This window comes from Passer montanus, unplaced genomic scaffold (assembly GCF_014805655.1).
Source record: "Passer montanus isolate IOZ18808 unplaced genomic scaffold, ASM1480565v1 scaffold10, whole genome shotgun sequence".
NCBI classification, from domain to species: Eukaryota; Metazoa; Chordata; class Aves; order Passeriformes; family Passeridae; genus Passer; species Passer montanus.
This window is the reverse complement of record NW_024356505.1, coordinates 11,223,664-11,237,045: the sequence shown is the minus strand read 5'-3', so window position 1 is coordinate 11,237,045 and position 13,382 is coordinate 11,223,664. Positions and strand designations below refer to the sequence as shown.

Sequence of the window (13,382 nt, the reverse complement as noted above, 5' to 3'; positions counted from 1 at the left end):
CTACTGGTCCTACTGAGATGAAGCTACTATTTTGAACTGTAGGTAAAGTTTTTTGGTTATAAATAGCCAAGTGGAGCTTAAGGGTTAATGGCGTTTCATTAGAGCCCAAGCTATAACGATTTGCTGCTGGCATATTTTGCCTGGTCAAGAGTTCTCTGGGGTCCTATGAGGTGCTTAGTGTACTCAGCTCTCTCTGTGCTTAACTATGACGGCCTGCTTTCATGTCGGCTTTTTTTCTTTTCCTTTTTTTTTTTAATGCTTGCATGCAAGCCACACACACTTCTGTATTTTCTAATTGTGGAAGGCTGAACATTAGTCTTCAATTAAACATTTTCTTCCTTCGCTTAACAATGAATTGGTAATGTAAAAGATTCTATCCTACTATGCATGAAATATTGCAGTAAGTGTGATTTAAAGGAAATCCACTTAAAAAACAGCAGGAAAACCTACATTTATTATGTGAACATGCAAACAAGAAAGCTGCAAAAATAATTCCACCTTCTTCCCCCTTCCACTGCAAAGCAGACTCCTGGGGATGGGTTTGGTCTTGAAAGTCTAGAGGTATCTGAACCTGATCTTTAGTACACACTGCTCTCCACAGAAGTTAATAACCTTTCCCATGAGGCTTCACATTACACCCCAAATCCTTAAAGGCGAAACAATACCCTGACACTGAGGTTTACAATCTTCCAGATCAGGCTGTTTAAAAATCTATACTTTATCTCACAATACACTGTTTAAATATACAAACTAGATTTCAAGACTGAAGTGGGAAATTGCTGAAAGGAGCAGCACTCACGTATACTACTGGAATCTCAGCAATAAATCTCTCCAAGGGAAAGCAACAAAAGATTTTAAGCTGCTACACAGAATTCGCACAGTGACTGACAAGAGTGATTAAGCAAGTTTTGCTAGACATCAGCCAAAAAAACAAACAATACATGAAATGAGGGAAGTGGCTCAGTTAAGCAGTCATTAAACTGCATATGACAAATGGCACAGAAAAAGCTTGTGGATTACATTATCCATTGAAAATGTTCCACTTAGCAACACTACATGGACTTAGAAACAATTGTTTTTAAAGAAACAATTCAGATAGCTCAAATTAAAATTAAAAGCATGCTGCTGTTTTGAAAACTTTCTGGGTTTTGCTACTTACTAACACACCACTTACTGCTCTGGCATGAAGCTAACTGAGAAGATGAAATGAATGTTGATGTAACAGACTAGTAAACTAATTTAAGGATTCACTGCAACCGTTATACCATACAGACAATATTGCAACACAGAAGCCTTTACTTTACATTACTATTCTTTGTATGGGTCTCAAGAGCAACATGAATCCCAATTAAACTATCTGCACTCTGTAGAAGTCTGAACAAAAATATAATGCAGATACCTGGCTACCAAGAACATAAAACCTTAATATCTGATTTTAGAAAAAAATTAGATAGCACTCCCTTTTAAACTGATTAAAGTACAGACATTTTTCTTTAAAACTTTTAACCCCTCCTTCCTATCCTCAGTAACATGAAAGAGTGCTTAACTAGTGAGGCAGATAAGCAGTCCCCCTAGTCCTTTCTTGAAGTCACACATAAAATCCAAATTGATGTATTGTTTCTATTAATGCTATAAATTATAAACTCCTTGGCAGCAATACAATTTCATTAAGACACTGCTTTTGTGAGGTCCATATGTCTATCACTGCTGCTTAAGATGTGTAGAATAAAACTCTGCAGCTCATATTTGCAGAAAATAAGGATTAATATAAAGAAGGATATGAATACAGTTAGGGCTTTTATATGAATAAAAAAGTTGGGAAACACTGTGCTTTTGCAAGCATCAGCTTCAGATCTCAGGTACCACTGGGTTTACCATCTGGTATCCCTCACTGCATTCAGCTCTTAATATCACTGCTAACATAGGCAAGCAACTATACTTCAGAAGGACTGATAAAATAATGAAGAGTCCTTTAATCTACAGGAAACCATTGTAGTCAATTTATAAGAAATATTGCATCCCTTTGTAGGATGTGTAATTATTTTCTATTAATCATGTGCTATAAAGCTACATTATGTGGTTATTCTGTTATCACTAGAAAGAGGCCTGCAGTCAGCTCCTGACAATGTTAGGTAATTACTAACACAAAGCTTCTTTCTCCTTATGTAGAAACGCTATCAAGATCCAGAGGTGCTGTGATGCTCGCTGTATGAAAATAACTCTCCAAAGAAATTCAATAACTGCAAAATGAATTGCTCCAAGGCAAATAGAGGGATAGGGAGAGGGGGGCAGGGCCAGATCCAGCTGCCCTGCAATGAGGAGAATGCACAAGTGTGCGGCCACGCTCTGCCATGTGACAGGGAGCACATTTGCCATACCAGGCAATGTTAGCAGGGCTGGGGGGAGGAGGGGGCCACCACAACCCCCCCACCCCAGAAGACAAGCACCAGGGCAATGGAATATATTATGCCAAATAATATGAAAATGACAAAATGCCTTCTAAGCTACTTCTGCATTTCCACTATCAATAGAGTGGACTGTTTTTTTCCCCCAGTAGAAATTTATTAACCAAAGTGAAGTAATTTCACAGGGCAGGAAGGAACAGGTTATGATTTAACATTTAATATGCTGGCAAAACACTCTGTACAGCATGTTAGATAGCGGGGGGTGAAAGTCCCATTAGGGTTTACAGGCTCCTTAAATGCTCTCAACTGAGCACACTGTGAGCAAATGCTTCTCCCTGTCCCCATCCCACCCATTTCACTGCACTGATGTCTGGGTACCCATGACTTCATGAGACACTGATCATAAAACCTTTTGTACTTGGGGAAAAAGCAAGAGTAAGCAATACACTCCCTGTTTTCTACAGATCTCATTTAAATCCAATATTTTAGTTGTCTGCAGAAGAGAATTTTGATATTTTGATATACAAAAAGAGAAAAATTTTATACTTGAGGATTTCCAAAGCAGTTGCTATCTTTCGAACAGTTCCTCTGCCTGTATGAGATTCTCCAGATGCTTTGCACCATATAAACTTCTACTGACTTCAGCAAAAGTTGAGAACATCAAGTTCTTGTGCAATTAGTCTCCATTGTTGAATACATATGGTACGTTTTTTCATGTTTGTGGGGTAGGTTTTTTTATTTGTTTGGTTTTAAAAAAGAGTTGCTGAAAATTAAAATTTTGTTTCAATGCCTTGAAGAAAAAAAATGGAGTTGTATTTAAAAAAAACTACAACCAAAGTATGTGAATTCAAGATTTTTGTCCTTCCTTCTTCTAGTGGCACTGTGAGTAATACTAACTCATGGGCTGAATACCTGCTAGCTTTAAAACTGAAATGCAAAATGTATCTTTAGCCTTCTTTGGGGTTAAAATAAGTAACATCTACTATCAAGCTAAATATGTGTCAGAAGCAGGGATAAATTTTTTGCAAAGAACATTCCAGGGTGCAATTTTAGCAAGATAATATTTTAAAACATCTTCGATTCATCCAGGAGATTCATACTAGCTAAAAAGTTTTAGAACTTCCTTTGGTGTAATTGTTGAATGATACACTGTCAACCAGGGAGCAGTTTTGGCACTGAACAGCGTTTTCTCTAAAAGCAGAGAATGACAAATGTCTTAAATAACTGAATGAGACTTCTTCACAGGTAGTAGAGTTGTTTTAAGACAGCAATAAAATGGTCATCTTTAAAAATATAAGCACTAAATTTATTGTATGGTTGCGTTATTAGGTTTTATTTCCCACAATGACATGAGAGAAAATATACAGCAATTAAAGATTTCCAATATAAATCACAGTAAGCAGACTGAGTTCTGAACCAAAACTGCCCCCAGAAAACACCCTGGAACAATAGGAAGGCCATTTTATTTTACAGTAGATGACATGTGGCCAACTTTTCTTCTAATCTGATAGGTAAAAGCTTACATCTTATCAGTATGCAAAGCAACAGAGCTAGAATCACTTGGCATTAGTTCTAACCAAACTTCTGTTTAAAGGCTTTCACTATTGTCTTTAGACATATACTTGTTGTTCTCCCACCCCCACCCGTAAAGATCAAAACTAAGCAAGCCAGGAAACGGGTAATGTACAGCTGAATATTGCATTTTAGTTTTGATCAGAAGCATCCCACTGAAGTGAATCTCCCAAAGCTCCCATCTTCCCCCCACTGGCTCCCTTTGCAGAGCCTCCGAGCACACACACTACATTTATTTCAGATGAAGCTAAAATGGAAGATGCACTTGAACATGCTCCAGCCATTAATGTGTTCTCATTCCACAAGACCAGGTTAGACCACTTCGGACCTCCAACAGCTTTGGAAAAGCGTGGTGTGGACACCAGGGCTCAAGCACTAAGTGTTTCCTCTGCAAATCTGCTCCTAGTGGTACTCCCTGTTTGCTAGAGGAGCCATAGGCAGTATGGCCATGGAATAGAAATTATGGATCTCAGTATGACCAGCCAGAAGTCAACCTGAAAAAATAAAACACTCAGGATTTCAGTATGTCTTTCATATATTTTAGAAAAAATACTGAATAAATACATTTTATTAAGATTATACAGATAGTGAACAAAACGTTCACAGTGATTCTGAAACCACTGCATGGTTAAGTTGCGCCTTTATTTCATAAGCAGTAACCTGAGCTGTGGAGTTTCTTTGGGTTTTTACTAGGCAAAAAATACAGGTTGAGATGTGAGCATTTTAACAGTTATTGTATTGAAAGAACAAAAATCTGCCACACATGAAACCTACAACCACTGAATGTAGGGTAATCTAAACACCACGTTAATACTCTACTTTCATAAAAAATTCTGGAGCAAAAGGTTTTCATAGATGAATCATAAATACCAGAGTGAGCAGCACTGGTGTGCAATGAAATAATAACAAGGAGAAAAAAAAACAAATAATAACAGTTTAAGATATAATTTCTGATTTTGAAGTATTTCTTATTTTAATAAAAATATAAATAAGAAGTATATTAAATTAGTTTAATGTTAAGAAATGTCAGTAATTGTACTAAGCAGGTGTCCACTAACATATTAAGGTAAATTTGCACTATTACTTGCATTTTGCTGATGAGACTATGGAACTTCGTAACACAAAACACACACCTAAAGTAAATGAACAAGTAATGCAAGTGTTGCACTTGCTTAAATTGTGCACACAAAACTTAAGGGGGAAAAAACAGAACTACCTCCATCCATAGTTATCATTGTTTCTGGAAATTGATTTCTTGAGTAGAGCTATAGAAGATTTATAAAAATGATTGCTATACTATGGTCTGTTTTCCCATTTATCACATGGGCTTGAAAGCAAAGGCAAGCCCATAAATGAGCAAGAGTTAAGAGCAATCATCCTTTTAGAAAACAGGACTACAAAGTATTGCATTTCTAACAGTCAATATTAACTAAGAAATGTTATTAACAATTCTCTTTATCAGTACAGATATATTTTTTAATTACAAACTGGAATAAGGGTATATAGCTTTCTGAAAGTTCACATCATTCATAGCATGAGTGATAAAAGCCACTTGAATATTCAAGAATAAATTAAAATACTAGTAATAGTATGGGTATATCTGTAACAATACATTGATCAATTAATCTGAAATGTTAACTATGTCTTTAAATAAAGTTAACAAGTAGTATTGTGATAGCTCTGTTAATTCTGCTCAGATTGAAAACTCAGCTTTTGAGGGAAACTTGATAGAAAAACCTAGAAAGAAGTTGTGCGGCTCTGAGGGGTTTTGTAAAAGCCCACAGGACTGCTGCCACACAAAAGTCACAACTGACATAAATATTTAGAAAATAGCTTAAATAGTTTTTGAATACACCTCTAAAACAAGAAAAACATGCTTTTCCACAGTTACTGCACTAGTCGGGCATAGGTATCTCTCTTGTCAGAGTATGAGCTCATGCTTGTTGCAATAACACTGAGTTTTGGTGCTCATTTAAAAGCAAATTCTGGGGATTTGTCTTTGCATAATAGTTAGCTATTTTAGGAAGTAAACACTGCCAAACTGAAACTATGCTCATTTGTCTAAAAGACATTTACCTAGAAACTTACATGTAACATATTGCTCCTATTGCTTTATTTAAATTCTATAAATGCCCAAATTTGCTGAACTGGTTCATAATTACTCTGCTATACTAATGATCTCATTTCATGGAAACAAATAGTGCTTTCCCCCTAATTTCTATACAGGTATGAGAAAAGCTGGTAAAAATATATTGCTTTGGCATAACTGTTGCTGGGAGAGATGAATATCTATCTTATCACGTTCATCAGAGCAGGCTATACCATTTATATTTCACTGTAAAACAAAGAACTATTACATGTTGCACAAATATGCTCGATATTTTGTTAATGCTTCACCCTTCCTACTATAACATGGCTATACCCGTACTTACTTCCTTATCAGCAAAATGTGATTTTCAAGAGTAATGTTCCTGGCTGACATATGATAGAAAGGCAATAAAGCCACAGCTAGGTTCAGCTGAAGCTGAATTTATGACACCATTTTGGATGCATACACATCGGCCCCCTGTCAGTACCTGCATCTCTCATTTTCAACCACTAGATGGTGTGAAAAAATAAAAAAATTGCCTAGGATTCCTGCCGACTGCCACAAAATCCAAGTATTAATGTAGTGGATTAGGAAATATTTTAGAAGAAAAGTCCTGACCCACTTTGGGATGGTTAGGCTCACTTTTCCTTTGGTTATATTTTCACTTACCAGACAAAGAGCTCATAAACGATTAGACCTTGAAACTGAATCGAGTGGAGGGTTAAGATAGATAGTTCTCTGGCACTTTCCCCTCCAAGGACCCTAAATTCCAAGCTGACAGTACTGGCCAACACTCATTTTTCTGAAAAAGCTGTAACAATCTTTAAGCGAAACAGGGCTGAATTTTCTGGGCTGTATTTTGGAGCAGAAATCATTCCCACAGAGAGAGGCTGTATATATCTGGAGCAGCAGCAAGCCTGCTTCAAGGACCGATTACGGATTAATCACGGCATGGCAACAGGACTGTTGATATACAGAGGACAGCTTAAGCTACTGTTTTTCTATTTTGCTCCATTTTTTAAATTAAATTTCTCACTCTTTTGGGGAAGGAGTAGCAAACAATTTTTTTCACCTACAAACTGAAGATTAAGATTTTATAGTTGCCATAATGTACCCGAAGAGCACAACCCACAAAGAGGCCAAGTGGATACAGTGGAATCCATTCACTCATGGGCTTTTTGGGGGGAGCAAGAGGGGGAAGAGGTGGTTATTTTAAATTAGTCCAATTCTTCACTGCTGAATAACTGCCTGAAAGTTTGCCCAGTCCACAAGCTTTATTCAGCCTTTAGTAATGCAATTCAGTTATTAGTTTAAGTGACAATGAAATACCTCAAAAGACATACGTGGTCAAATTAATATTAGTAATACATCTTCTATATTTTTATATAGGACTATCCTTCTATCCATAAATCTTCAATTTATTTAAAACACAAGCTGCTACATTTATTATCCAGAAATGTAGTTAAAGGTATCACAGAAGATTTAAAAGAATTGTGACAAAACTTAATTTGAAACTAGGACAAACAGATGTCTTTATCTTTCATGCGCCTACTTGTGTATTTCAGTGACCTACAATGTTTTTTTACTAATTACACTGAATGGCTGTTAGATAGACACATTTTTTTAAAGTAGGTTTTTTTTTTAATTGAGAACTTTAAAAGCTCAGCTTTTTTTTTCCTAATATGTAGGGAAAATAGAATTTTTCTCTGATTAATTATTCAGAAGTAGACTTCAACAGACCATGAGACATATATTTTAACAGAGGTTTTGTTTGTGTTGGAGAGGTCAAGGAAAAATGTGAAAATTAACCAATATTAACATAAAACAAAACTTCATGCCTTTACTGTTTAGTGCTAATTCAGATGAGAGAAATTATATTTCTCATTTGCTTTGCAAACAGAAATGTAATAAAAAAATGCCCAAATCTGTCAGAGCAAACAAATTTGGAATCTGAGCTCTCAGAACAATAACAATATAGATATAAAGATGAAAGCAGAGCTCAAAAAAACAAACCATCTTCTGTAGCAAGATCCCAAAAAAGTCAGAATCAGCAGAGTCAGGAATATAAAACAGGAAACAAAAAACATAACATGCAAGATAACTTAAAATTCTACAAGGTTAACTTCTACAAGCAGAAAGTACATTGTCTTCTGTTAAGTCAGTTAACAAATGGTAGCCAAGATCTAACATGTAAATAAACATGCTTTAAAGTTAATTCCTGTTACATGGCTATGTTTTAATTGTGATTATAGTTCATTTGACAAAATAATTAATTGCAGTGACTATCTGATTGCAGACAAAGGATTTGAAAGGGAGTGCCAATTTCCCCCCACAGAACTGTGGGAATGTGCCCTTGTGCCATGGCTCTCTTTTTACAACCATGTAGCCCCAGTAGTGTCTCATACCTTGCTGATAATGTAGATAACGTCACCACGTTTAAATGTCAACTCATCACTTTCATCTCCTGTGCAGTCCCACAAACCTTGATAGAAATTGGCATAATCGGTATTTTCGCTATCTGCAAAGAAAACAGCACCTAATTATAAAACAACCAAGACTGAGGATAACTAAAATTGCTCTTTAAATCTTCAAACAGTACAAAGCAATTTATTAGCACACATTTCTTATTCCTCTTTTCAGAAACAGCTCCTTCCTGCCATGAAAGCAAGTGAAAAATAAGTTTAATGTGCAAGCCCTTCACTGGCAAGTTGCATCACTGAGAGACATGTAGCTACAGGTTTTCAAAGCATTTTTCAAAGCTGCAACTTAAAGCAGCTATTTTTCCTCTGCCAGTATATTTCTAGCAAGCCATATATGTATCCCAACTTGAAACTGATAAAACTGCTAGAATATAATTAATAATGATCAGTGAAAGGAAGCTAAAGCATTTTGTGATACACTCCCCCTCTCTCTCCTGTTCCAACAAAATTAAATAGCTTCTCTGAGAACCTCTGAGATAATCCTTGATTCTTCCTTCTGAAATATTGGAGAACTTGGAAACTGTTGCTGAAGCTGCATTTCAAAAATATTTGTGTCAGCTCCAGTTTAGGACATTAAGCCCTGGCTAAACGTGCAACTACACTACAGTCATAAACTCATCCTTCTAACAGCATAAGCACAATGGATGTGCTGTGTTCAAGCTGCCATACAGACCATTAACTGATTGATTATTTAGCACTCTTTGCTCTGTAATACGGCAATAACACAGTAATAAATGCTTTGTCATACATTTACAATACAGAGTACATCTATTGAAACACAGTGCTCACACACAGTTAAATACACTGGGTGCTTCTGTTGCACTGCAAACTATTTCCTGTTTTTAATTCCATGAGAATGGAGTGTGATGAGTTAATGCAAAAAGAATGTAAGCAATACCACTAGGATGACCGGTTACATTATGTATACACTAACCAGACAGAATGTATATGTACTAATAATTTACATCACTGGAAAGCTATCTTCTAATTCTGATAACATAAATATCACTGAACTGGCTGGATCAAGGCTGTCATCTTAGTTTTGTTATATGATCCTTGAACTGCAGGCTTGCTGGTTACTCCAACATACACCAGTTACATTTGCATGTCATCAGCACTCTACACCATTATTTATAGTTTATAATTTAACCATGATTGGTTCATTTTATTACCAAAAAAATCCTGCTAAAATATCAAGTATCAGGAGATAGAAAGCATCACACTATAAAAGAATAGTGGTATTCAACTTGTGTTCTTCTCTATTCTGGCAAATACTTAAAACTGAATTTTAATATTCTCTGTATGAGAGAGAAGAGCTTGTTTTTTTCTTTCTCCATTTCAGCCTGTGTTCTGTGCTATCTTGTTTGGGTGGCAATACTGTCATAAGGCTAAATATTCACAACCTTCAATTCAAAGCTGCTATGCCAGTTATCCACCATTTAATTTTCCATAAACTCGTGATCAGGAGCTGCGACTTGCTGTGTAGCACTAGGGGGCGTTCTGGCTGCCAGGGCCCAAAAATCTTCTGTCCTCACCCCAAAAGCAACAATTGATACCCATATGAAATCTCACAATCATTCAGAAATAAGAGATTTGATTTTTTAAAAATGAACAGACATGTTATCATGAAGACATAATCAGTTTAAAATGTTGCACTTCCAAATTTTGGCCCTTCCTATTTTTCACCTCATTATTCACCAATTTAGCATTAGACAATTATAAACAGTAACAGAGGTTAGCACAAAATTAATTTGTGATAAATATTAAATCAGAATATCTCCTTGGTCATTTCTTACTATACTGATCACAGTTCCTAACTCTACGTCATAAACAATAACATATGTCCACATGAGAAAAAAAATAAAATAACTATTTTGGTATATCCCACCTCTCAAATCTTTCATCAGTTGGCTTATTGATTTTGTTTAAAACACATTAATCAGGACTTTTACTTCTTCAGAACATCACTGAAAGAAATCATGACTTTCCACACTGACCTTTACCCCTTTGAGCTCTGCTCTTACCTTTATGTGCCTGAAGTAACTCCTGTTAACACTTAAGTGAGTTGCCACAGAAGAAACCCAACAGTGGGTGAGACATATCTCTGCTTTTATGTTCATCATGAGCATTTAATTAAGTTTTAAAGTGAAAGCAACTCAACTAATAATGTGAACACATAGAAAGATGCATTTTAAAGTAAGCTTATTGCAACAGTGAAGGTACTGACCAAAGACTAACCATGGTTCTGTGCCCTCATATGTGAATTCAGCATAAGATAGGGTTGTTTAAATCAGAAAGCCACATTTTTAATAAAAATACATACCAGTACCAGGAGCACAGAAAAAAAAAAAACATGGAAAGGAAGTGGCAGTGTAAGTTTGTGAACAACTATGCTGGTCTTTTAAAAAGTATAAATCTGAAATCCCCTCTCATGCCCATCAGCACAAGCTCCAAATTCTATAAAGGTAACTATCTATACATAAAAGACAATTGTAAATATAACTTCAGACTTTATACACCTAAAGTGAAAAGGGCTCCATAAAATGATTCACAGTGCTTACAAACACAGGTGTAGAATGAAGAAAAAAAAAATGGTCTGCAAAAGCCTCTGCAAAATACAAGCCCACTCGTTCTTCCTTTGGTCCCTTTCAGTTTGAGGAGACCTTGACAAATTTGCTTTTATTGGCTCTGAAGAATGGTATAAAACAAAACCAGAAGGTCTGAGTAAAGGAATTTGGTATTTATATGGCAGTGAAATAATGTGAAGCTTCTTAAACACATGTAGTACCTGAAAACAGATGGATTTAGCATCAAGAACTTACACATCCATTACAGTTCAAATTCAAAAGGTATTTATTCAACAGTGTTACTCTGTTACAATTATACTCTATTCTCAAACACTTCAAAATATCACGTGCCTTAAAAATACTATGACAACATAATTGCTAAACTGAAATGTGTTGTGTTTTGAAGGTATGGTCACTTGGCCACAAATACAAATAAGACACAATAAAAAACCATTAAGTGTGTAGCTGAGGGCAGAAAGCAGTTTGGTTTTATCTACCCAGTGCTTTGAAGACTGGGTAGATAAAATAATAAAATAAAATAATACCAATCCCAAGAAATGGGTGAGGAGGATTTTGGATAGGTTGTTTCTCCAGAAAATATTTCTTCTATTCCAGGACAGTTACCTAGATGATCTACTATCCAATAGATACCAATACTCTTCCAAAAATAATTCTTCATGGTTTACTTCAGCCATCCCTGCTTTTCCAGTAACAGTTGTAGGAACAATAGATATTTTTGTTCAATATACGGATAGAAACACTTCAGAGTTATACTGACAGATCAAAAGACAATGGCTGCTGTCCTCTCTGACAGTAGTCTCAGACTGCTTATTTCACAGAAAAATACTGGCACCTAACAATACATGCTTGAAGAAAGAAAGGTGAACAGTTCAGGTAAAAAAAAAAAATCTGAAAAATATATCACTCAAGCATGCATCTCAAATATTAGACTATTTAAAACGTAGGAATGCCCATGAATTGCTCAAGGGGGAAAATTATAAAAATATTCTAACAACCACAATAGACAGAAAAGAAGAACCAAACCACACCACAACTTGAAAAACAGATTAATAGTACATATTTCAGAGGGATTTAAGTGTGCTGTCCCACTGCAGCCTAAGGCAATGTAACTGCAGGTTGTTTAATTTTTGCCCCGTACATTGTGACAATTTCTGCAATTTCCATTTCTGAGCACAAACCTGACAGAACACTAAACTGATCAAAACAAAATCATGAGTTACAACCTAAATATGAAAATGCACTACCTAAAACATTAGGATAGATGCAATTGTGCCTGATTTCCCTCAGTTGTCCATTTTAACACTGATGGCATGTAAGTTAGCAAACCCTACTATGGTAGTGATTTAGAGCCAGGAGTTTTATTATTTGCTTGCACATTCCTTGTGGAATGGAGGAATACATGCAAATGTTTTCCATTCACAACTGTGGTCCACTGCCTAGTAAATTAAACAGCTTGCCATTCTGACTCATGTTCCTCAACTCTTGGTAAGGTTTTTCAAAAGTTAATAGTGTCAGATTTGAAGATTATTTAACAACATTTTAAAAGGACAAACTGTAGCTCCCTTTAGGTAATGATGTGCTCAATATTTACCATAGTAAAGGCTAAAAGATGGAGGTACAGCTGAAGTTCAAAATGAATGCTATCAGAATGAGTGTCTTACAAGTGATCTAGACTCTCAATTTTGAGTGTCAATCACCAAACAAGCCCTGTTATTTGTTAGTTCTGATGATGTCCTAAACTTCAAAAAATGTCTGTTACTTACTTGGCCTTTATCCCACATACCAGAAAAGTTACAAAATATGGGCAAAACAACTGTAGGGTATTTGGACTCAAATTCTAATCTATTCCAAGATGCTCAGTTTAATCTTTCTCATTTCCCTTCTTCTGTTCCTTAGTTACCCTAAAATCAACATCTTTACACTGATAAAGCAAAAAAAAAAAAAAAAAAAAAAAAAAAACCACTTTATTTCCCCCAAAAACAAAAAATTTACCCTAAAAAAAAAAAAAAAAAAAAAAAAAAAAAAAAAAAGCCACTTACTGAAATAGTGATTGTGGAAATGATAATGAATGATAATGGGTAGACAGTCATAACAAAAAAGACCCAGCAAGGCATATTATATAACAAACTATTCAGTGCTTTGATATTTTTAAATTATTAGGTCACTAGCAATTAATGCAAAGCTATCCAGGAGCAAGAGTCAGCACCAAGGAGAACAGAATAAAAAAAACTCATGTCTGAAAGTTAAT

The 13,382-nt window shown here is 35.6% G+C and overlaps 1 protein-coding gene across 1 annotated transcript in view; it reads right to left on the bottom strand.

The window, feature by feature from the left end:
• SKAP2 (src kinase associated phosphoprotein 2) overlaps window positions 1-13,382 on the bottom strand; it is a 109,506-nt gene that overhangs the window by 3,917 nt on the left and 92,207 nt on the right. Inside the window, exon 11 of the mRNA XM_039713878.1 lies at window positions 8,472-8,584. Within this exon, the coding sequence (XP_039569812.1) occupies window positions 8,472-8,584 (113 nt within the window). The remainder of the gene's footprint in view (window positions 1-8,471; window positions 8,585-13,382) is intronic.